This window comes from Pantherophis guttatus, chromosome 4 (assembly GCF_059756535.1).
Source record: "Pantherophis guttatus breed Tessera chromosome 4, ASM5975653v1, whole genome shotgun sequence".
NCBI classification, from domain to species: domain Eukaryota; kingdom Metazoa; phylum Chordata; class Lepidosauria; order Squamata; family Colubridae; genus Pantherophis; species Pantherophis guttatus.
Window position 1 is genome coordinate 92,170,177 of NC_142066.1, and position 25,046 is coordinate 92,195,222.

Below are 25,046 nucleotides of genomic sequence, written 5' to 3' on the forward strand. Positions count from 1 at the left end.
CACCCACAATGTAAAAGCAGCTGTGCTAGACCCAAAATGGCCCCTGCAACAAGCAGGAACCTCACACAGCCACAAAAAGTCCAAAAAACCAACTTTCACACTTTACACACACAAAATTCCACATACAGCTTTGTGAGATTTTGTGTGTTTGTGTAGTTAGAGTGAAACACTACAGAAACACTAAATCTCAGAAAGCTGCACAAATATTATTTTATTTTTATTTTTATATGAAAGCTAAATTTAAAACTTCCTAAACTTTAAATGGCTAGGTCTAAAAAAGAACAACTAAAAAAACCCCAATTGACTATTTTTTTTAAAGCTCCCAAAGGGGAAAAAAACTTACCCAATAGAACAGGGGTCTCTAACCTTGGCAACTTTAAGACTTGTAGACTTCAACTCCCAGAATTCCTCAGCCAGCTTTGCTTTGCTGGCTGAGGAATTCTGGGAGTTGAAGTCCCCAACTCCCTGCTTGCTTGATTGCTGATTGCTGATGGAATAGATTCAGGCAAGCGAAGCAAGGCAATCGTTGGGACTAGCAGCTGAGGTAAGCAAGCTGGAGGGGGAAAACTTTTTATCCTTTACATGGCTCTGGCCATCCCAGCTGAATTGCAGGGAACTCAGCTGGAATCGTCAGAGCTTGGATCGTCAGAGTAAAAGGGAAAAAACTTTTTTCCTTTTACATGGTTTCTGGCGATCCCAGCTGAGTTGCAGGGAACTCAGCTGGGATGGGATCGACCGTCAGAGCTGGGACCCTCAGAGCCATGGTTCTGGCGATCCCAGCTGAGTTGCAGGGAACTCAGCTGGGATCGTCAGAGCTGGGATCGCCAGAGCTGGGATCGCCAGAGCCATTTAAGGCTCGTCAGAGCCTTTCGGGCTGGTCTGCCTGGTTACAGGAGAAGACACCTGCGTATAAGACGACCCCCGACTTTTGAGAAGATTTTCATGTGTTAAAAAGTCGTCTTATATGCCGGAAAATACGGTAATTTTTGAGACCTCCAACCAGAATAGTGTGGGTGAGGCCAGCTTTGCTGCCTGTTCTAGACCAGCCCATAAGTTGTTGATGTAGGAAGCCTTTTTTCTCTTCAGTAGCTGCTTATATTTCTGCCTTATGGTAATATACTCCTTCTGTAGTTCCATGTTTGGGCTGCTTAAGTATCTCCTAAGTGATTTCCTAAGCTGTTTTTTCTTTTCCTTACAGTCATTGTCAAACCATGTTGAGTTACTAGAATCAGACTGGCCCATTGGCTTGGTAGTCATAGAAAAATGCTTCAATTTATGGCAGATTTCCGCAAAACAAACTATAGGCTCTTGTTCACCCGTACTGTTTGCGCATATATGCGCTAAGGCTTCCATACATGGTGAAATCATGAATTCAGTCACTGCTTTGCTATCAACCCTCTTCCATGTTAATCTTCTCTCTTGGGCTATTTCTAAGTTGAGGCCTATTTGTTGGATTGTTTGATTCCTTTTCCTTAAATCTGAAGGGATTGCCAGGGATGTCGCAATCGGAAGGTGATCACTTTCTGGCCTTGGTAACGTCAAGACCGAAGTTGCCCCTTCTACTAGGCTGTGAGAGACACAAAAATAATCAATAGAACTATATGCCTTGGGGCCAAAAAAAGTTATGGGGTACCTTCTGAGCTCCGAGTACTGGCCTACAATTTGGAGGTTACAGTTGTATACCATTGTTAGAAATTTCCCCCCATCTTTGTTCTTTTTCCTGTCTTGGGAGACCCATGATTGTTGGTTATGTAAATATCCCTCTGGAATTGTACCGTTTTCAATAAAAGGTTCCAACGAGGGACCCACACGCGCATTAAAGTCTCCTGCCAAAATTAGAGGTGTTTTTGTGAATTTTTTCCGTATATCTAATATTTTTACCTCTAGAGCCTCCCACAAATCCCCCATTGCTGGGTTGACGTACACATTTGCAAATATCATTGACTTCCCTTCATATGCCAAATGGATTGCTTGAAAAAATAGAGGGCCATCCTCCAAGCATATCTCGTTTCCCTTCCATCCTAGTTCGGCTTTTACCAAGATGCCCAATCCTCCAGAGGCTCTTCCTTTTTTAAGTACTCTCTTTGCTGGCAGTTGCCAAATATTAAACCCAGGGAGCTCAATTGGGGTCTCATCGCTGCTAACCCATGTCTCCTGCAAGGCAATTACATGCCTTGCCTATTTAAAAATTTAATACAGTCATCTGTGCACCAACTTTCTCTCCATCCTGCCACATTCCAAGAGAGGAAGTGCACTCTTGAAGGACGTGGTTGCTCTCTATTTCCTAGTCAGGCTTCTTGGATAATCTCTCCTACCCCTCCTCCCTCATTTACACACACACACTCATTTAATCGCCTGAGTTCAATAGAAGTCTGTTTGGGTGTCATTGCACTGCCTGTTATTTTCGGACTTGCAGGTCCATGGGCTCTATTAATCTCTGCCTCCACGGTAAATGATTTTGCATGAGGCACTGTGTTGTTTCTTGGTATCATCTTTGCCACTAAGGGGGATTGGGGGATTCCTTCCTGGGTGCCTTCCATCTCCGATGTTTGTCCCACAACACTTTGTGTTATCAAATCTACTGTCTCTGGTACCTTGTGCTGTATAGATGTGGGCATCAGGCTTCCTGGGTTTATAGGCTGCTGACTCTCCGGAGCTGCATCATGCCTTGAAGGGGGTAGAGCTATCGACGTTAAAGGAGCGGCAGAGGAAATAGTCTGCTTCAGCAGCTTCCTCGTCTCTTTAAGTTTTTTAAGTACTTCTTGCTGCTCCATTTGTGAAAGTGAGGAAAAAGTTTCCAAACAGGCAGAATCGAATGTCTCATCTTGTACCAAGCCAATTGAAGGAAGTCTCACTTCAGCTGGGTCCAAAACCCTAACCGACATTTCCTCTGTAACGCTAAATCTCCTCCCTACCTCGGCCAGCCTGCTTTCCCTATTCAGTCCACTTTCCCAAACAGCTGTCCCATGCACTGCCACACTCTCCCTAGGGGCTCTCTGAATTAGCGGGATGACCTCACCACTAGAAAAAACTCGGGTAGGTAAAATTTGATAATAAGCCAAGAATCCTCTCATTCGCATAAGCAGGCTTGGGAAGAGCTGTTGTTTGAACTTAAAAAGAATTCTGAAATAATTATCACGTTGTGGAAGATATTCATATGCTGCCAAATCTACTGCCCCCTTGTCACACCGAGTAAGCTGTGACAAAGAGGTCACTATCTGTCTTTTTGAAGACCATCTACCCGCATTTATCTCAGAATTATATATATTCAATACAACCTGCTCCTTCAATAATCGCCTGTTCCCCCCCCCCCCCACTCCTGTACCATGGGATTTCAGGTCCAACCAGCTCACCATCTCTTGCTTTTTTTCCATGCTTACAGTCAATATATTGTCCGCTTGTTCTTTCCCTCGGTTGCATCATCTGGCCGGGTCGTTCTGTCTGACAGCCAGTTGAACATACCTGCGGCTTTTTCGTCTGTGCCGCAGCAATAAAATTGATCACAGAGTCCAACTTTAAACGCACCTCTGCAAATTGGTCAAAAATGGCCAAGACTGTCTGAGAAGTGAGCATACTGTGTCGGCTAATGAAATCCCTTGTACTAACATTTAGCTGGTTTTCAAGTCCTAAAGCTAATTCACTATGGTTGTAAAACTCTGACTCTAAGTCCTTGCCCCGGCCACTCCCTCCAGGGCCTTGGTAACGCATCTCACGCATGGGGCATCTGAGGGGAAATCCTCCCCCCAGTCTTGCATGTGGTTCTACACATCGGTTAAAAAGAATCCCAGTCTTTTCAGATCTCCGCTGTATCCTACTGATAGCAAGGGAATTTTGGGCTTGCTTTGCCTCCGTGGCAAGGCCTCCCCAGCAGAAGGGCCCTGAACCACAGCAGCCGCTTGAGTTCCAGAGGCCTGAACTGTCTCTTCCCGGGCTTGGGCTCTCTCTTCCACACAACAGCCACATCTGTTTCACCCCCCGGGATGTTCATCCTCCCCCCTGGCAGGCAATGCATACCTTTCACGGGCTCTACGATTCTCACAAGCCTCTCTCAGTAGTTGCAAAGCCTGGGTGATCAGAAGATTTTCTTTCTGCTCTTCCTGCCAGGCAGCATCTCTGCCTCGGTGTCTGGTAGTCATTACTCCTTGGGGGGGGTCTTCTCCAATTCCGGTAACCTCCCCACGCCCCGCGACCATTTGGCGCTCTATGCCTTTTCCTCAAGCTGTAAATCAGCCATCCACTCCAAAGCCTCCCAGCTGGGATGTGACAGGAAGAACCAGCAGCTCCCATATCCTCCTGGTCGCTGTTTTGGTCAGACATTCTTTGCTCAGCCCCCACGGTAGTTTTCCGGGATGGCTGTTAATTGCAGACCTTGCTTAATGTCAAGTATGCCTTTTTCAACACTCAAGAAAGAAAAACCCTGACTCCATTTTCATAGAGAAAGGTACTTTTACTAAGTATGAACTGAATGCAACCAAAGAAAAGCAAAGTCTGAGGCAATAGGCACGAAAATCACATATAGAAAGCATCCTTAAAACCCTCCCCCAATCGTCCAGCCAGGATTATCCAATCCACATCTCCCCAAGGGGTCATGTGAGGTGCAGCTTCCGATGGCTCCATCCTCCTGGTATGCCATGACGGTTGACCTTGTGTGGTTATCAGCGCACTTCCCAGCTGCAGAGAAACGCTGAGGGAAACTTTCTCCCATTTACTCCACCAGCTCACTTCCCCCCACCCAGACATCCAGACAGTTCCCCCCTCCCCCCGTTACAATGGCAGATGAGCAAGCAAGCAATATAAAGGTGGAGGCTGATATATGCACAGCTGCTTGCCCAGCCGGAAGGTGGTTTCTTCTCCTTGGCGGCAGCTCCACTGCTTTTGGCCTTGATCTGCTGTTCAGCGGCTGATCTCAGCAAGCTCCATGGTTCATTGTCAATTAGCTGAGCCTCGCCCGTCATCGCTGATGAGCTGGGCCGCAATCCGCGGCTAGAGAATGGCTCCCTGCCATGCCGCCAATCAGCTGGCCTCTTTGCTTGCTGCTACACGGGCTTGCCTGACACTCGCCCACCACCCAACTTCCCCCTAGGTATGGCAAACCCCGGAGCAGGGTTTGACAGGCAGCTCCCCTCTAGCAGGATTGCACCTGGAAGACGGTAAACACAGGAATTACATTAGCAGATCATCAGGTATGCCTATCTCCTTCCCCCCGTGGTTTGTTGGGATATTGCTTGTGGAACCTTTGGATTAGCCGGGCTGCCCTCACATCTCTATCCACCACCCAGGAGGTGCTTGTCAATGGATATCCCTTCTACCATACCAGGTATTGTAGTTTTCCCCTATGGATTTGGGAATCTAATACCTGGTCTACTTTGTAATGGCCCTCACCCACCAATACTGGGCCCTGTGGCTGCACCTGTAAGGGCCGGATGATGGGCTTCCTTATAAGTTTCAGCAGCCTGCTGTGAAATACAGAGTGAATCTTTTCCCAATAGCCGGGAAAGTTTCAGCTGCACAGTGATTGCGTTGATCACCCTCACTATCGTGAAGGCTCCCAGGTACTTTGGGGCCAGTTTTTTACAAGGTACTTTCAAGCATAGGTACTTTGTACAGAGATACACCCTCTCCCCTACCCGAAAGGGTTTATGCAGGTTTTGTCGGTCTGGCCCTTGTGGGTTTCAGCCACTTTCCTTAACACCGCCTTCACAATGCTCCGTAACCTTTTAGAGTTTCCATCCACTTGTTTGGACTAGTAGAGGAAGGAGGGTCCTGAGAGTACTCAGGAATAGGAACAAACTCCACTCAGTCAAGGGCCGAGTGTTCCTTACGTCAGAGCGTCAACACAATATAAAGGAAATGGTTTCATCGATCTTATCACAAAAATTAATCCCGCTTCTTCTCCTTTCCCAATTGTTGGGGAAGATGATCTCATGTGTATCGATTGTGCCATGGGCTCGCCACCATTCTTGACTGTTACAGTGATTCCTGTTACCATTCCAGAGACGGGGACGCAGCACTTCTCTGTCCAAAGTGCAGATACCATCTCAATTCCTTCTGTCTCTCCGCTGGTGGACATCATCGGCCTTACTGATAGGATGTGTATTTCAGGAACACAACCGTATCTTGCTAACGACCGATGCGAGCCTTTATGGATGGGGGGCACATCTCCTATCGCAGGTGGCACAGGGTCAGTGGTCTCCAGCGGAACGTCGCCAAAGCATCAATTGGTTGGAACTGCGGGCAGTGAGACTCGCACTTTGTCATTTCCAGGCCCAGGTCTTGGATCGCCATGTCTTGATCCTAACAGACAATATGGCCACAAAGGCCCTTATAAACCGATAGGGGGGCACCAGGTCCAAACAGCTTATGGAGGAAGCGGAACACTTACTGAACCGGGCAAAGAGGCACACTCTTTCAGTGATAGCGCAACACATTTCGGGGTCATCAAATCTTCAAGCGGACTGGCTGAGCAGGAGCCATCTCGATCCATCCGAGTGGAGGTTTCATCGTCAACTGTTTCGAGAATTATCTCTGATATTCGGAAACCCAGTGCTAGACCTGTTCGCTTGACCAGAAAATGCGCAACTACCAAGATTTTTTCTCAGATTTTTCAGATTTTTCCCATTCACATTTGTACTGGGGCATGCGGGAAAGGGCATCAGCTAGGAAATTCCTTGCCTCGGTGATGTGTTTCAGCATGAAATTGAATCAGTTGAAGTATTGGGGCCAGCAGGCTTCTTTGGGCAATAATTTCTGTGGGGTTCTAAGGGCTCCAGATTTTTATGGTCAATCCAGACTTCAAATGTTTTCTTCCCACCTTCCAGTAGGTGGTGCCAAGTTAGTAGTGGCCATTTTACCACAAAAGCTTCTTTTTCCCATGCAGCCCATTATCTCTCTGTGTCCATGAGTTTACGGGAGGTGTAAGCACGGGAGGTGTAATTTTCCTTTGCTATTTCTTTGGAGTAGCACTACCACTGTCGCTGGCATCTGCTTGGATGACAAAGGATTATTCGGAGTCCGGATGCTTCAGCACCAGTTCCTAAGCAAAAAATCCTTTTAGTGTTTTGAATGTCTTTTCACAGTTTAGATCCCACTGCAGGGATTGTCCTGTGTGGGCTTCCTGTCTTGAGGAGGTCTGTCATGGGTTTGACAATCTTCGCGAAGGAGGGGATGAATTGCCTGTAAAAGTTTGTGAATCCTAGGAAATTTAGTTGTTATCTGTGGGTGTAAGGGGTCTGCCAGCCTAGGATGGCTTGTACTTTGGCTCTAATCCCCAGTTTTTGGACCATGGCTAGGTTAATCAGGCATCTAGTGCAGCCTGAGTCTATTAGGGTTTGAAAAGGTCCCTGGGTCCCTGTTTTTGGGGCTGTGAGGCGTATAGGGAGGATGAAGGGGTGGATTGGTTCACTCACCATTGGATCATCTTCACCTTCGTCCTCTCTGTCATAGAGATCCGGTGATTGGTCGTTGTTGGCTTCTTCGACTGAGTTAGGAGGGACCTATTGGCCTGGAGGGCTTTTCGGGACATGTTGGTGGCACATCTTGGGCCTCGTTCCAGTCACACCCTGGGTGGTGGCTCTGGTTTGGTTTTCGGAGCTGGGGTATGCAGGCAGTGTGGCCCATCCCTCCACATTTGTAGCATTTCAACTGGCTTCATGGGAGGTTGATTTTAGGGCCGGCTGTGTTGTAGTGATCTCTCGTCAGCCAGATGGTCTCCGGTCTGGTTAGCCTCTCTTCTTCAGTTGCTTCTGAATATCGTTTGCACACAATCAGCAGTCAATTTTTATGGCCACTTGGAACCACTCACAGAGTCAGTTTGGAATGTCCCAATAGGCGGTTACCTGGGCAATTTGCTTGTCCAGGCTTGTTCTGAAAAAGTGAACCAATAGTCATTCTGGCAAAGAGGGTAGATTCCTCATGTCTCTTCTGAATTCATGGATTGTTCCTTAATGGGTCACCCCCTCTGCTTTAGGTTTCGGAGCTCATCCTCTGCATATGGTTCCTCCTCCGCATATGGTCCTCCTCCATCTCCTCAAATCTGGCTTCTAGCTCTTGAAGGAAATCATCACTGTCTTGCAGTTGGGGGGGCTCTCCTCTTATGGAGGGTTGCTAGCCATTCCTTTGCTTCTCCCTCTAGCCCCCTGGCGATGGTATCCACCATGGCTCTGTGTGATGGGTAGAGGTGGCCATAGCACTCTAGCTAAGTCAAGGAAACAGCCAGTTGAGCCAGTTTGAGTCCCCATCAAATTTCCCCCTAATTCGTGGCAGTTCATTCACCCCTGCTCCTCCCTCACCCGTGTTCCTGCACTTGGTGTGTTTGGCAGTCTCTTTCGGCTCTGGTTCGGAGGGAAGGGAGGGCCACCCCCATTAGGCGGCTTGCCTTTTATGTTCAGGGACCACCAGCCTTGGGCACATTCTCCCTCTGGATAGTGGAGAAGGGGGGCTGCGTTCCTGTTTGCTTTTCCTTGCTTCACAGGGCTCAGCTGTAAACCCCCTCTCTTTTGGGCGGCACGACAGCCCCCATCCCAAAATTAGTTCATTCAAATTTCTCCCTCAGCTGTTCTATGGATCCCTCCAAGGGTTGCATCAGAGCTTTTGGGAGTCCGGCATGTTCCCAGTCCATCATGCATTCCACTCTTCCTAGCTTACTCAGGGGTTTCCCCCAGCCCTTGGCTCTGGGATGGGGGAGTTCAACCTCAGCCGCTTTAGGGATTTTTCCCCCAACAATACTCATCTTTTCTTGTTTCAGTCGCTGCAATGAGCCTCTCCACTTTGATGTCCAGGGAGGGCTGCAATTTGGCTCCGATTGGGCTGCTGGTTCCTGGAGTTCCCTAGGTGGGGGCAAGTTCTACGCCGCTCAGGGTTGCCTGGAGCAGGCTCTCTTCGGATAGTCCGCCCTCTGACATGGTAGCCTGAGTTTCTCTCCACACACCCCAGGTCTCGGGAAGCGGATGAAGAGTCTAGGGCTCAGGAAACCCAGTTGTGTTTATTAGGTTTGGGAGAATTGGCTCGCTGTCAGGTTTCCGACATGTCCTAATTAAATCATGAGCCTCAAGCCAAGCTTCAAAAGAAATCCAGATATTTATTAGGAGTTTCATGCCAGCAAGGACCAGGTGGAGCCAACTCTGACATCAGTTAATTCTCACTTTGCCTCTGACCCTGTTTTCCCTTCCCCCCAATATGCGTCATCAGTCACATTCCCCAACAAAGCAATTTTGCGGGTTGTTAATGTCACTCCGGCCACTGGGTTTCTACGAAGGCAACTTCAGAGTATCGGTTGGAATGTGCCTTGTTTTGACTGAGATACCAACTCCTGTGAAGTTCACTTTCTCATCTCCCTTGCCTATGGAAACTCGAGAGCAGGTCAGGGATGCTTTGCGAGGTGACATTGGTCTTCCACTCATCGCTTTGCTTAATCTTCACCCAGTAATAGGCCTCTTGCAAGTACAATTTGGTGAAGATCTGTCCTTTTGTCAAATGGGCTAACATGTCCTTCATAAGGGCAAGTTGTTACATGTTCTCTATGATGATGCCATTGATTCCCCTAAAATCAACACATTGGTGTAGTGTCCCATTCTTCTTCTCTTTGAAGAGCACAGGCACTGCAATCCGTGAGCGAGCCGGTTGGATGAAACCTCTAGCCAAGTTCTTATCAATATACTGCCATAATTCCTCTATTTCTTTGAGCATCATTGAATACAGTTTTGGCTTTAGCAGTTTCACCCCGGGTATGATCTCAATGGCGAATCAGTAGGGTGGTGAGGGGGTAGCATATCACACTCCTTCTCACTGAAAACCTCCACCAGGTCTGCATAAACCTGGAGAAAGGAGGGGCCTTCCCCGCTTATTGGCTTTTCACCTCCCCTCCAATCCCATTCATGCGGAGGTGGCGTGGGACTCCTCAACTTCCTATACCCACCTTCCTACCATATTGTGGGGGCCCACTTATCCAACCAGGCCAGTCCCATATAACTGATTCAGTCATTGTCGATACCATGATGAATCGGATCACCTCCCAATGTTGCCCCAACTCTAGCCTCACTGGCTCCGTGACATGAGTATCCGGAACTGCACCCAACAAAGAACCATCTACCTGTTGAAATCTCATGGGCTTGGGCAACTCCCTCACCCGTATCCCTAACTCGGCCGCAACTACCTGGCTGATGAGAAACTGGGTGCACCCTGTATCTATCAGAGCCCCATACCTCCCACGTCGTCCCGACTGGGGCCCCATTATAGTGATGGGAATGATGAAAGCCCGGATGGGGTCACTTATCATCGGGTCCCCTACCCCATCACTCTCACTGTCGTAGGAGGTCAGTTGGTACTCCCCTCCCTCTGCAGGTGATGCTGGTGCCTCCGCCATCTGGTGTGCAGCACTGGACTTCTCTGAGGTTTTCCGCGTTACATTCGCTGCCTTCCCAGGAAATCCAGTCTTTCCCTGCAGATTTGGGGCTGGGCATTTGGCTGCCTGGTGATCCGGTTGATTGCACCGGAAGCACCGTATTGGTGAGCAAGTAGCTCTCGTTAGCAGGACTGCAGCTGGACCAGAGGTCACCCGGGCAGAGCCAGTTGGTCTCTCCATAAAGCGCCAGGGTCCAGGACCCACATTCCCCTTGTGATGACATTCCCTCAGCTCTGCGTCCAGTTCCATGATCACCTGGTACCAGTCGCTAAGCCAGTGAGGGGGGCCTCAGTAAGCAGAAGCCTGGAATAATGTACGGTCCAGCCATGCCTTGAATTGCTGGGCCTGATCAGCCTGGTGTTGATCTGACACCCCAGGTCCCGACCACTGTAGAGCTGGCTTAGGACCCACCGGTCTTGGCCTGCCACACTGGGACCCACTTGTCTCCCACTGTGGCAGTCGCTTGCTTTCCAGACCTGGCTATCCAACCAGTCCCCCCAACAATGAGTTCTGCTCCAAGGCCTTCACCTGCAGTGCGTCCTGGACAAAACTAGAAACTATCCTCATGTGGAGCTTTGGGCTGGTCAACCGGAACCTGGCAGGCAGTGCCGGAGCCAGTAGCACTGCCATCTGCTGCGTTTGCCACACCGCAGCCCCCTCCCCGTTCAAGTCCAGGCCAGGGAGGGCCATCATGGAAACTCGCTTCTCCAACCACTCCCACAGCACCTTCATAGTTTGGCTTCCTGGAGCAGTCAAGTAACTCCACTTCCCCTCGTCATCATCTGTTAACCAAGCCTCTCTTGCCCCTCGGTCAGAGGGCCACCAAAGAAGCTTGGGGTTGGTGGCTGGAGCGCAATCCTTCCAGTCACTGACAAACTCTGCCACCACTCCTCCTATGGGGTCTGTTCCTGGACTGCATTTGCAACCTGCCAGCTCTTAGCTGGCTGCACCACCCCTTGCGACTCATGGCCAAAGGACCCATGCTCCTTTGGCCATACAACCGGTTGAGCCATTCCCACCATGCCCTTTGGTGTGAGCACCTCCTCCAGAGCAGGTTCCACCACAGCTCCCACATCAGCCCCTGGCCCCATCCCTTCCACTATCACCCCAGTGCTCTCCTACCATCCTTTCAGGCGTTCAGGAACCTTCTAGTCAAACCAGTTCCATTGGGGGGGGGACAAGGAGGGGAAGGCACAAAAAGAAAAAAGAAGGGAGCACTGACTTCCTCTCAATGGTCCCAGCACTGGACCTAAATGAAACACAAGCTTGCTCGCTCTGGAACTAAACAAAAAGGTTTATTTAGGCTAAATAGGTATGTTTTGGCATGCAATGAGTCCGCAAAAAGTCCTTTGTAGCAAGTTGATGGAAAAGTCAGCACTGGGAGCATTCTCCTTCCAGTGCTTTATATATATGTCTTCCAGCACCTGGGCATGCCTCCATCCAATAGCCAGGCACAGTTGCTTGCGTAGCCGGAAGGTGGTTTCTCCTCGGCAGCGGCTCCAACGCTGCAGCCTCAATCAGCAATTCAACAACCAGAAAACAGCTCCCTGGCTCGCCACCAATCAGGTGGACCTCGCCCATTGCCGCCGATTAGCTGCGCCCCGGTCTGCTGTTCAGTGGCCGGAGAATGGCTCCCTGCCGTACTGCTGACCAGCTGGCTTCTTTGCTCGCCGTTGCTGGCGCTTGTCCAATGCTTGCCCACCACCCAAATTCCCCCCAGATATGGCAAACTCCAGAGCGGGGTTTGATAACTCGTGTCGAGGGGGCCTGTGGCGGCCTGAGCGCTCTGTCAGTGAAAATGGGCTCCTGAGCCCCATTTTCAGCCATGACGGCCTCCTGCAGCCCTTTGACAGTGAAAATGGAGCTCCTGAGCTTTGTTTTTGCTGGCAGAGGGCTGCAGGAGGCCGTCACAGCCAAAAACAGAACCTGGGACGGCTGTGGGCGGCTCTCCCGACCTCCATTTTCTCTGGCAGCAGCACTGCAGGCTGGTTCGTGAGCCTCGAGTTTGACACCCCTGATCTATGGTAATAACAAACAAATCCCAAATACAGGTAGTCCTTGACTTACCACCACAAATGGGACAAGAATTTGTGTTGTTCATTGGGTCACACCCAGTTTTTTGACCTTTTTGCCATGGCTGTTAATCACGCAGTTGAGAAGTAAATAATGGTTGTTAAGTGAATCAAATGGTTGCTAAACAAATGATTGTAAGTTGAGGACCTATAAAATCAGAGTGGATAGCTTAAAATGAAGGTTTAGATTAGGTAGTTCTTGAATTGTGACAGCAGCTGGAACTGGAATTTCCATTAGTAAGTGATGCGGTCAAAAAGTGTGATGTCACATCACCACATTGTTTAGTGACAGCAATTCCTCTGGTCTCCATTACTGTCATTAAGTGAGGATAATGAGTTGCTAAGGGAGTACTTGAGCCATGGTGGCGCACTGGTTAGAATGCAGTTCTGCAGGCTTCTTCTGCTGGCTGCCAACAGTTCACCAGCTTAAGGTGGACTCAGCCTTCCATCCTTCCGAGGTCGGTAAAATGAGGACCCAGATTGTTGGGGGCAATATGCTGACTCTGTAAACTGCTTAGAGATGGCTGCAAAGCACTGGGAAATGATATATAAGTCAAAGTGCTATTGCTATTGCTCATTCCTCACAACTTCATGCCAGCTTCCAACAACTAGAGACAGTGGGAAAGCTGGCAGGAAGCTGCAAGCCCAGATACCTTGCAAGCAAGCAGATAGGTACCGTATTTTCCGGCATATAAGATGACTGGGCGTATAAGACGACCCCCGACTTTTTCTGTTAAAATAGAGGGTTTGGGCTATACTCACCGTATAAGACAACCCCTCTTCCAACGCACACCAAATAAAAATTAAAAAACATCAACTGGCTCACCCACAATGTAAAAGCAGCTGTGCTAGACCCAAAATGAGCCCTGCAACAAGCAGGAACCTCACACAGCCACAAAAAGCCCAAAAAAACAACTTTCACACTTTACACACACAAAATTTCACATACAGCTTTGTGAGATTTTGTGTGTTTGTGTAGTTAGAGTGAAACACTACAGAAACACACTAAATCTCAGAAAGCTGCACAAATGCACGGAAACGGCATTGTTCGCGTTGGTTGATGATCTCTGGAGGGCTCGGGACAGGGGGTGCTCCTCTGTCCTGGTCCTGTTAGATCTCTCAGCGGCTTTTGATACCATCGACCATGGTATCATGCTGCACCGGTTGGAAGAGTTGGGGGTGGGAGGCACTGTGTTGCGGTGGTTATCCTCCTTTCTCTCGGACCGGTCGCAGTCTGTGTTGACGGGGACAGAGGTCGACCCCGAGGCCCCTCATATGTGGGGTGCCGCAAGGGTCAGTCCTCTCGCCTCTCCTGTTCAACATTTATGTGAAGCCGCTGGGCGAGATCATCCGTGGTTTCGGGGTGGAGTACCATCTGTACGCTGATGACACCCAGCTATACATCTCCACCCCGGATCACCCCAACGATGCCCTTGAAGTGATGTCCCGGTGCCTGGAGGCCGTACGGATCTTGATGGGGAGGAACAGGCTCAGGCTTAACCCATCCAAGACCGAGTGGCTGTGGTTTCCGATGTCCCGATATAGTCAGTTGACGCCATCACTGACTATTGGGGGCGAATCATTGGCCCCCACGGAGAGGGCTCGCAACTTGGGCGTCCTCCTGGATTCACGGCTGTCTTTAGAAGAGCACTTGACGGCCGTGACCGGGAGGATTTTTCATCAGGTTCGCCTGATTCGCCAGTTGCGTCCCTTTCTGGATCAGGACTCGTTACGCACGGTCACTCATGCCCTTGTCACCTCCCGCCTGGACTATTGCAATGCTCTCTACATGGGGCTCCCCTTGAGGAGCACCCGGAGGCTCCAACTGGCGCAGAGTGCGGCCGCGTGGGTTGTAATGGGAGCGACATGGCGTTCCCATGTAACACCCCTCCTGCGCGAGCTGCACTGGCTCCCGGTGGTCTTCCAGGTGCGCTTCAAGGTTCTGGTTACCACCTTTAAAGCGCTCCATGGCTTAGGACCTGGGTACTTGCGGGACCGCCTACTACCACCAATAGCCTCCCACCGGCCGGTACGCTCCCATAGAGAGGGGCTCCTCCGGGTGCCGTCAGCCAAACAATGCCGACTGGCGGCCCCCAGGGGGAGAGCCTTCTCTGTGGGGGCACCTACTATCTGGAACGAGCTCTCCCCAGAGATACGGAGGATCCCGGATCTGCGCACCTTCCGCCGCGCCTTAAAGACCTTACTATTTCAACAGGCCGGCCTGGCCTAATTTTCCCCCTCTTTTATAAAAGATTTTTAAAATTTTAAATATCTTTTAGTATTTCATATATTCAATTTTAAATTGGTTTTAAAAGTTTGGGGTTTTAAATTTGTCGGGGCCAAAATTATTTAATTTGATTTTATTCTATTTTTAAATTTTGTATGTATGTGTTTTTATTGTTTGGCTGTGCACCGCCCTGAGTCCTTCGGGAGTAGGGCGGTATAGAAATCTAAATAATAATAAATAATAATAATAAATATTAAACTAAATAAAAAAAAAACCCAATTAACTATTTTTTTTAAAGCTCCCAAAGGGGAAAAACGCTTACCCAATAGAGCAGGGGTCTCCAACCTTGGCAACTTTAAGACTTGTAGACTTACACAAAACTTTCAGAAACCAGTGATGATGGAAACGTGGGAAAAGATTTGGGTCAAAAATGTTAAATTTACGCAAGCACAAAATTTGAGAGAGATTTTTTATAAAATGTTTCATAGATGGCACTTAGATCCTAAGAAATTATCATGTATGTACTTGAATTTGCAAGCTAAATGTTGGAGATGTGAATGTAATGATGCAACCTATTATCATATATGGTGGACTTGCAAGAAAATCAAGGCATTTTGGATAAAAATTTGGTGGGTGATGTAGAACATTTTGAAAAGAAGGTTGAAATTTACTCCTCAATTGTTTCTATTGGATATAACTACAGACTGTACAGTTTCAGAGACTAAATTGATTTTGAACTTAATATCAGCAGCTAGGCTGCTGGTAGCTCAATATTGGAAGAAAGACTCTTTGCCTACTATTGAAGAGTGGACATTGAAAGTAACAATCCTAGCAGAAATGGCGAAAATCTCGGCGTACTTGAAGGACCACACACAAGAAAGATACGTATCAAAATGGAGAAGATGGATTGATTATATTCAAAATAAGTATCAGACAAGAAAATATCAAATAGCTTATGAATGACTGTTAGTATTAGAAGTATTTGGTTATCGGTAGTAGAGTTAAGATTTCAGTGGGGGAGGCAGTGAGGATAAGTAGATTAATCTAGTTTATGTTTGACTAAATGAAATACCTTGTATTTTGCTCTGGGAAGTCTGGGGGGGAGGGTGGGATGAAGGGGGGCAAAGGGGGGGGAATAGGGGGGGAATTCTTTCTTTTTTGTAAAACTTTTCAATTAAAAAAAAAAAGACTTGTAGACTTCAACTCCCAGAATTCCTCAGCCAGCTTTGTTTTGCTGGCTGAGGAATTCTGGGAGTTGAAGTCCACAACTCCCTGCCTGCTTGATTGCAGGCAGGGAGTGGCTTGCTGATGGAATGAATTCAGGCAAGCGAAGCAAGGCAAGCATTGCGACTAGCAGCTAAGGTAAGCAAGCTGGAGGGGGAAAACTTTTTTCCTTTTACATGGTTTTGGCGATCCCAGCTGCGTTGCCTGATTAGCAGGCAACTCAGCTGGGATCGTCAGAGCTTGGATCGCCAGAGCCATGTAAAAGGAAATATTTTTTTCCTTTTACATGGCTCTGGCGATCCTAGCTGAGTTGCCTGATTAGCAGGCAAAGCTGGGATCGTCAGAGCTTAGATCTCCAGAGCCATTTAAGGCTCGTCAGAGCCTTTCGGGCTGGTCTGCCTGGTTACAGGAGAACGACACCTGGCGTATAAGATGACCCCCGACTTTTGAGAAGATTTTCATGTGTTAAAAAGTCGGTCTTATATGCCAGAAAATACGGTAAGTGAGAACCTGCTACCAGATGGGAGAGGGACAAGGGAGTGCACAGGTGGACAGGAAGATTCAGTATAAGTGCAGTGGGGCTTGGGATGGCTGCTGCTGGTCAGCAAAATGGTGCAAATGGTGCAGCATGAGTTGGAGAAATAGGAGCCGAGGTGGTGCAGTGGTTAGGATGCAGTACTGCAGCTACTTCAGCTGACTGCTAGTTCAGCAGATCAGCGGATCAAATCTCACCGGCTCAAGGTTGACTCAGCCTTCCATCCTTCTAAGGTGGGTAAAATGAGGACCGAGATTGTTGGGAGCAATATGCTATTTAGTATACTGTCTTTGGTATAAGCCGCCCAGAGTCCTTGGAGAGTGGGCAGCATAGAAATATGAATAATAAAATAAATAAATAAAGGTGCATATATGAGAGCCATAGTTTGGGAGGCTGCCCAGAAATGTGTAAGGGGCATGATGTAAGTTGGGTATAGTATGCAAGAGACCATGTAGATCACGGAGGATCCTGGAAGATGTGCAAAAGGTACCACGTGGGTTGGAGACAGTGCAAGGAAATACATGTGGTTGATGCAAGCACTAAGGGGTTGGGAGAGGTGTGCAAGTGAGGTAGACTTATCCCAGTGACTTGCAACCTTCTCTGCCAGCTTCCCGATTGAATTTCTAGAGGAATCAGTATGTTGTAGGTTGTAAGTGGTGATTATATAATCACAGGACATTTGTCCACCAGGTGTAAATGCAAACAGGTTGCCAAGCCCAGATTACAATCACATCCCATGACTGAGGGATGCTAGGACAGAACACTAGAGACTATGGTAACAACCATATATTCAGTATTGTTATAATGTGGAACAATTGCTGCTACAAATGGTCGTAGGTTCAGGATTACCTGTAGTTTACATTAAGTGTGATGTCAATAAAGGTATACATGGAGTCACAATCCCCTCTAATCTGCTGATAAGATTCAATAATCTGTTGAATTGTCTGTTTCTGCTTAAGGAAACATTTATCCAATAGAAATAAGCAGCAGTAAATTTTGAATAGGTATAGGAAGTGCTATTTCACAGGTACATTAAATGTGGAATTCATTGTCACCAGCTATAATTAGAGTCTTAGGCTAGTAATTAGGATTAAGTCTAGTATTTAGACTTAGATTGGTACTTAGATTTAAAATGTACTAACCTTCTTCATGTGTATTTCCTTCTGAGAAACTATTGACTATAAAAGCTGAAGAGCAGAATGCTGTTATAAATAGGTGATTGGCATGCATACCACATGATGGAAAGGTTATGGATTTCATATCCTATAGCTGAATTGCAGAGTTAGGCTGAACAGTGTTGATAGCCTTTATAAATCCCCTGGTATGATCTAATGGTGTACTCTAATTGGAACGAAAATGTATATTGATTAAAGTTAAAGATACCATTTGTTTAGCCTTCAGCATTTGTTGAATCCATTAATTAGCTGACAGAAATAGCAATGATAAAAGTCTAGAAATGTATAATTGATCATTTATGTTGTGTATTGTACTTTTATTTGCTTATTTTAAAAGCTCTGTGCTGTGTGCTGAGAAGCAATTGTGATGTTGTTCCTCCAGATGCATCTGGCATTATCTTGAGTAGTAGAACGTGGTTAGGAAGGGCTAGAATATTTTCAGCTTTTTTAATAACATAGTTGTACCAGTCAGTATAGTTTATATATCTTTATTCATCATATATGTTTTACTTTATAGAAAACTAATTATAAGAGAAAAATGTTGCCTAAATATTAATAGGAGTTCTGCTAGTTCTGAAAACTACTAGAATGGGTGTTGAGATGTTACAAATGTTGCATTTGAAAAACATTTGCTAATTACGTCAAGCAATAAATATAAAAAAGATGGGATTTTTTATTCTTAATGTTCTGCAATATTTCAGTCAGATTGCCCTCTATTTATATACATCGAATGTGGTACAAATGTAATATAATAATATTTTTATATGTATGTAATTTAAATACTACCATCTGAAACTGGTTTATTAATTTATTTTATTTGGATTAAAAATTGGATTTATGCTCATTTGAAGTCCTTCTTTGAGAGAGGATTGTATATACTTTTAAATATAAACATTTAAAGAGCTGTTTTTAATATCTGAATTAAAACAGATTGAAATGTATCTATCCAAGCCTTAAAACCTGTAAAAACATATTCTAACTAAACTGCAAATTAAGTAAAACAAGAGTCTTTATTATTTTGTGTTTTATTCCTTCATTTGTTTGTTAGACCCTCAGAAATGGGTATATTGTGCAGAGATTAATTGATTAACATTGTTTCTGTTGAATCCATTCATAGATTTCAGGATATATATTTTTTCTTTTCAGCATACACATGTGCCAAGGCTCATACCTTTAATAACCAGCAACTGTACCTCAAAATCTGTGGCAGTAAGGAGGTGAGGCTTTTGAATTTTAACTTTTGAATGTTACATTAACCAATATTAGAAAAATATGAATATCTTGGTAGTACAGTGGTCTAAGGCACCCTGTTATTAAGCTGGTTATTAAGACCAGCTGCCTGCAATTATTGCAGGTTCGAATCTCGCCAAGGCTCAAGGTTGACTCAGCCTTCCATCCTTTCTAAGATAGGTAAATTGAGGACCCAGTTGTGGGGGCAATAAGCTGACTTTGTATAAATATACAAAAAGATGAAGGCTATTGCTGAGCACATTGTAAGTTGCCCTGAGTCTCCGGAGAAGGGCGGCATATAAATCAAATTTTTTTAAAAAATCTCTCATACGATTTTAATTTTTGTAGCAGTGAAACATGAAACCTATCAGTATCAAAACTATAATCTGGTAAGCACTTACTCATGGTTAAGTCTCACAATGTTAGCAGGACATCACATGAGAAAACATGGATAAGAGCACCCTATAAATCTTAAAACACTAAAAATTATTGGTCTAGCAAAAAAACTGATGACCTTGAATTATGTTTGTACATACAGTTTGCTTTCAAAATGTTACATTTTTAGGCAAGAATTGTCAATTTTTCCTCCCTATAATCTAACATGGTGCATTTTAAAGAAAATTAATAAGCATACATTTCAAAATTTAATAAATGGAAATCAATATTAAGAATGACTTTTGCCATAAAATATAGTTACATCTAGGAGGGATATTTTTCTGAATTCGGATATAGGACTTTGCTGACAGTTAGTTATCAAGTTACAACAGTAATTGGGACCAGAATTTCCATTGCTAAGTGATGTGGTTCTAAAGAGCAATGTTACATGACACATCTTTGCTGTTCCTAATAAAAAAATAATGATTACATATTGAGTTGTATGGATCATCCAGATCTACTTCAAAGAAATGTATAATGACTAACCAGGGTTAACACTAAGGGATAGAATGCCTCCTTCTAAATTCAGTATAATTGTTTGTTTGTCAAATTTCCAGACTTCTAGTAATTAAAATCTTTTAATATGTTAAAATCTTTACCTTTTGTAACTAATTCAAATAAATTTAGAATTGACTTTAAATCTTATATTTTCTAGGCGTTCTTTTGAATTTCTAGACCTATTGTTGCAAGAATGGCAAACCCATTCTTTGGAAAGGTATGATTTCTGCCTCTTTTTCAGTTCAGAAAAATGGTTCTTTATTTTCTCCTGTATTTTTAAAATACAAAAATATTTTGTTTGTTTCAGAACAACTATTAATCTTTTCTGAAAACATAATGTGATCTGGACTTGGGAGACTATCTCTGTTTGTATCAGTATTTGTGTGTGAGAGAGTGTGTGTGTGTGTGAGAGAGAGAGAGAATTGTTCATATTATTGCATGAATGAAAAGTATTTGAAAAAGTTTAATGAAAGAGTATTTGCAAAAGCAGTCTGTGAGCACTGTTTCAAATATATATTTCAATTGCCTTAAATTGTAATGGTAAACTGTACTGTAGTTGGTATGATATTTATTCAGAACCACGTATGTGATCTGATGAAAAAATGTTCTGTACTAGAAGAGCATTCCAACTCTGGGTGGCTCAAACTTAACATTGGAAGCTTTGTTTGTTACCTTCTTTTCCTTTAACTGTTCTCTATTTTCTCTTCCATTGATAGAGAAAGGATATGGAAAATAAATATATCAGCTTTCTCTGTGTAAATGTCTATGGAGATTCTCAGTCCAGGTCATGGTTGTCCCAAGGGTGTTTTTTTAAGAGGCAACTGAATTTTCTGCGGTTTTGTTCAAGCTTGTCCACCCCAAGGATAAAACACCTGGTCACAAGCTGAGCAATGTGGCATATGCAATACAATGCAGTTAGCCATGTGAAGATCTGTACATTGGGGAAGCAAAACAACCACATCATATACTTTATACATGCACAACATAGGAGAACAAACCCATCAGGACAAGATTCAGCAGTCCATCTGCATTTAAAAGACAAAGGCCACTCTTTTGAAGATAGCAAAGTCCACATTTTTGACAGAGAAGACTGCTGGTTTGAAAGAGAGGTCAAAGAGGCCATCTATGTCAAAATTGAACAGCCCTCTCTCAACAGAGGGGGAGAGATACAACATCATCTATCTCCAGTATACAACACAGTCTTTTCCACAGTTCCAATAAGGCTCCACGCCCATTTGCACTACTCAGATGACCCTGATGACACAGATAAACCTTCAGGTGGCCTCAACAACTCTAAAAGAATACAACTGACCAGCTGTCTGCAAGGAGTATAAATCCTTCTATTCCCCACCATCCAGCCAGAGCTGAAGTAGCTTCTTGGATGAGAAGTGTAAAGTCTTCCAAAAAAAAAAAAAGTCCAGTTGCTTCTTAAAATAGCACCTTTCTCTGTGTAGTTTTAATTAAATAATTAAATATGTCAGGAAAACGTTTTGGAACAGATATTGCCCCAAATATGTCAATTTTGAATTGTACTGCTAACAGGAACAGAAGTAGTATTCTATATGTTACTGGAGTGCATTTAGCAGTTTTCCATATAATTTATACTTTCCTGATAATCTTTCCAGCTTTTAGATTAATTTAGTTTATGCAGGTTCATTGAAGTAATAAAATGTTTTTGTACTGGTTGATTCAGCTTTTTATACCTCCTGCAAAAAGAAAAAATAATTTATATAATTTATTATTGTTGATCACACAGTCAAATATTTAAACTGGATTTGGCATTTTTGTCTCAGAATGTAAGCTGTTCCAAACTGCCTTTTGCAATTGACTGATGACTTTGTTAATGTTGATGGTGTTTGAGTGGTGCTCTATGTGTTTTGGAATTGCACCCAAGGCATCCATTTCTATTAGTACTAACTTGTTTTCTTTTTCCACAGTCATTCTACTTCTATTTGCAAGTCTTTGTATTTTGTGATATAATGATGTTTCGTTGCACAGTCAGCCAGATGTTTAGAATGAATTAAGATTCCACCTGTTGAGTCCTTCCCAAGGAACTGGGATAGAAAGATGTTGTTTGGTAATGTTAATTTATTATTGTGGTTGTCACACAGTCAGTTTAGATTGGATTTGGCATTTTTATCCACCTATCTAATCCTTCCAAAGGATCTGGAATAGACAGATGTTGTAATTTGATGGTGTTAAAAGTATTGTCATAGGTTGTAAGCTATTCCAAGTAAAGCTGCCATTTGCAATTGACTGATGGTGATTTTGTTAATGCCGATGCTGTTCAAGCAATGCTCCAAATGTTTTTTTAGTTGTTTTACTTCTATTTGCAAATTTTGTACTTTGTGATTTTCTCCAGTTCTTTCTTTTCTATCTGCTGTCTCCAGGTACTGCTGTGTCTACTATCCAGACTTTTTTTTTTGCCTAGGATGTACTTCTTGCTTAAGGGCAAATGGTGTTTTTTGTACATCTTCTAATGTACCATTTTTACTACTTTGTCATGCCGTTGTTTTAATCAGTCTGTGTAGTTTGCTTATAGCAGCTAACTAGGTGGTCCACTGTTTCTTCAGTTTCTTTGCAGAAGCGGCATTTGATGTCTGTACTGCCTTCTCAATTCTGACTTTGTACACATTTGCTTTAAGGCTTGGTCTTGTGTGGCCTTAGTCTCTTCCTTCAACTTTCCTGCTCTAGCTATTGTCAGGTCTTGTTATTATCTACTTTGCCTGCTATTTTTATGTATTGCCCATGTATTGGCTTCAGTGGATTGTTCACACTTTTCTAATGCTCATTTTTAATGTACTGGCAATGAAATGTTTTGCCCTGCCATCTCTCTTTTCTGGTCTTCATTTTATCTTTCTAGTAGGCAGGTTGCTCTCTCTAGAGTACTCTGAAAGCTTTCACTGTATAGAAGCTTCAGTGTATCTTCTTCATTATCCTGCAGATATTCTTCCAAAGTGCCCCCTCCTTTTTTTTTTCTTCAGCTATCTGGTGTTCTTGCAACATTCCATGCCACCTATTTTCCTTCGTAAGTAAAGTGGATCAATATTGCTGTGGGCATGAAGGCCGTGATTCATTTTAAGTATATTTTTATCTTCCTATCCAGGACTTTTAGTTCTGCTTCAGTCCAGTCCATAATTCCAGCTATGTATCTAACTACTGGGATTGCTCAGGTGTTAATTGTATTGATCGTATTTCTGCCACTGAGTTTGGATATTAAGTAGTTCTTCACTTGCATGATGCATTCACTTCTAATCTTCTAATCTGTTTGGTGTATTTGATATTGTCAGCTTGAAGGATGCCTAGGTATTTAGAGAGGGCTGTAAAGCACTGTGAAGTGGTATATAAGTCTAAGTGCTATTGCTATTGCTATTTGTAGTGATAGTTTGCATCCAGACTCTTGACGTTATTTCCATAGGGCACCTTGATTCCTTCAGTTTTCACTATTTTTTTCTCTACTAGTGAGGTGGCACATTTGTCTAGTCCAGACTCCATTGTAATATCTTGGCTGTATATTTGGAAATTGAGCAGTGATTCTATTTCAGGTTGTGTTTTTCTACAGTTTCAGCTCATCCATATAAAAGGAGGTGGGATAGTTTGGCAGATGTTTTTGATGTTTAGTAGCCATGGTCTGACTTGTTCAGTATTATTGACAGAGGAATCAGTGCAGTTGCGAATTATTATTATGATTGATTGTACAGTCAACCAGATATTTAGAATAGATTTGGCATTCTTCACAAGGTTTTGGGATAGGCAGATGTTGTTTGATGGTGTTGTTATCATTTCAAATTTGTTATAACTGGCTTACCCGAAGGCACTCTAATTTTAACAGCATCTCTTAATAAACTATGAAATCACATTTGTGATAATGATCATCTCAATCAAATATAGTGCTAAAATTACTTTTTGCATTCAAAACATTAGATCTGTAACAAATCCTCTCTTCTAAAGAGAAACATTACTTTTATAGAAATTCAAATTTATTTTTGAATGGTAGCAGTTAAGCTCAGCTCTAATTTTTGTGAGTGATAGGCAAAGAATATTTCTTGGAAGATAATTTTTGCACACTCATATCTACATACCATTCCTTTCCTAGCTGACTCAAGATCACATTAATCCTTGTCAATTATTCTTTTTTTTGGTTAATCTTTGTTTTTCATTTCCTTTCTAAGATATCCACCCTCATTAATTAATGATTACTATCTCAATAGGGATTCTATCTAATTCTGGTGTTTTGCTACTTTCCCTTTTAAAAGTTATTTGTTTAACTTCTACCTCAGATAGTGGAGCAAATCCAAGTTGTTTTTGTAATCTACATGAGGTAGCTTAATTATATTTTTAAAAAGACTAAATATCTTCATTCAATACATTCTCTAGATTACTATACAAGTCTGAATCAAATTTTAAAAATTGACAATTTACATCCATTAAAGTGTTATGGATTTCATCTCTTTCACCCCTAATAGTTGGGATCATTGCCTTATCTTTGTTTTGTTTTAACCAAGATCTTACTAGATATTTCACCATTCTCCCATTATCTCTAACAGAAACATATTAACATTAATTCTATCTGCTATGATATGTTGCAGAATTGCTATTTTGCTAGAATTTCAATCCATAATCCTTGTCCTCGTGTAAACCAAGAACTTCTAAATTCTTTTCCAGATTTCCTGCAGAACTCAGAGTAGACGTATCTTGACTCCAAGATTTTATTATATCTACTCACTAGTTTTTTCCCAATGTTGCCCAAAAACAGGGAGATATTGTACTCTTTTATGTGTGGCCCAAGACAAATAATCAAATCAGTTTCATTGTCCATATTAGTCCAAGTACTAATTAGAGCCAATTAGCATCTGGATCTGGGTAAAGCTGGTCAGGTGCTACTCTCTTCTCAGAACTTTTTTGCATTCATTATCTAGCTTTTTCAAGAAACAGCAACTCCTCTGATAAAGTTAAGATAAATTAGAAGTAATATTTATTTCTGATTTTCTCTTACAGGCATGCAGTTGTTCTGCTTGAAACTATCAAGAAGGGCATTCATGATGCTGATGCTGAGGCAAGAGTGGAGGCACGAAAGTAAGATTAATTCAAAGTTTGGCCTAACTACGGTAATTTTGAAAGTATTGATACTTTTTAGCAGAAAAGAATAGCCCGCAAATTTAGGAGAGGAGTTTCTGGGATTTATACATATTGTTGATTTTTAATGTTATATGTCGCCTGGAGTCATTGTGTGTTAGTTGGACGGTCACAT

At 43.9% G+C, this 25,046-nt stretch overlaps 1 protein-coding gene across 50 annotated transcripts in view; it reads left to right on the forward strand.

The window, feature by feature from the left end:
- Window positions 1-25,046, forward strand: part of CLASP2 (cytoplasmic linker associated protein 2) — a 495,740-nt gene that overhangs the window by 287,765 nt on the left and 182,929 nt on the right. For all 50 annotated transcript variants that reach the window (XR_015734236.1, XR_015734237.1, XM_060686009.2 and 47 more), the window contains 3 exons: window positions 18,779-18,849; window positions 19,953-20,012; window positions 24,794-24,871. Coding sequence is in view for 48 of the 50 variants with exons in the window: in XM_060686009.2 (XP_060541992.1) it covers window positions 18,779-18,849; window positions 19,953-20,012; window positions 24,794-24,871 (209 nt within the window). In the remaining 2 variants the exon portion in view is untranslated. The remainder of the gene's footprint in view (window positions 1-18,778; window positions 18,850-19,952; window positions 20,013-24,793; window positions 24,872-25,046) is intronic.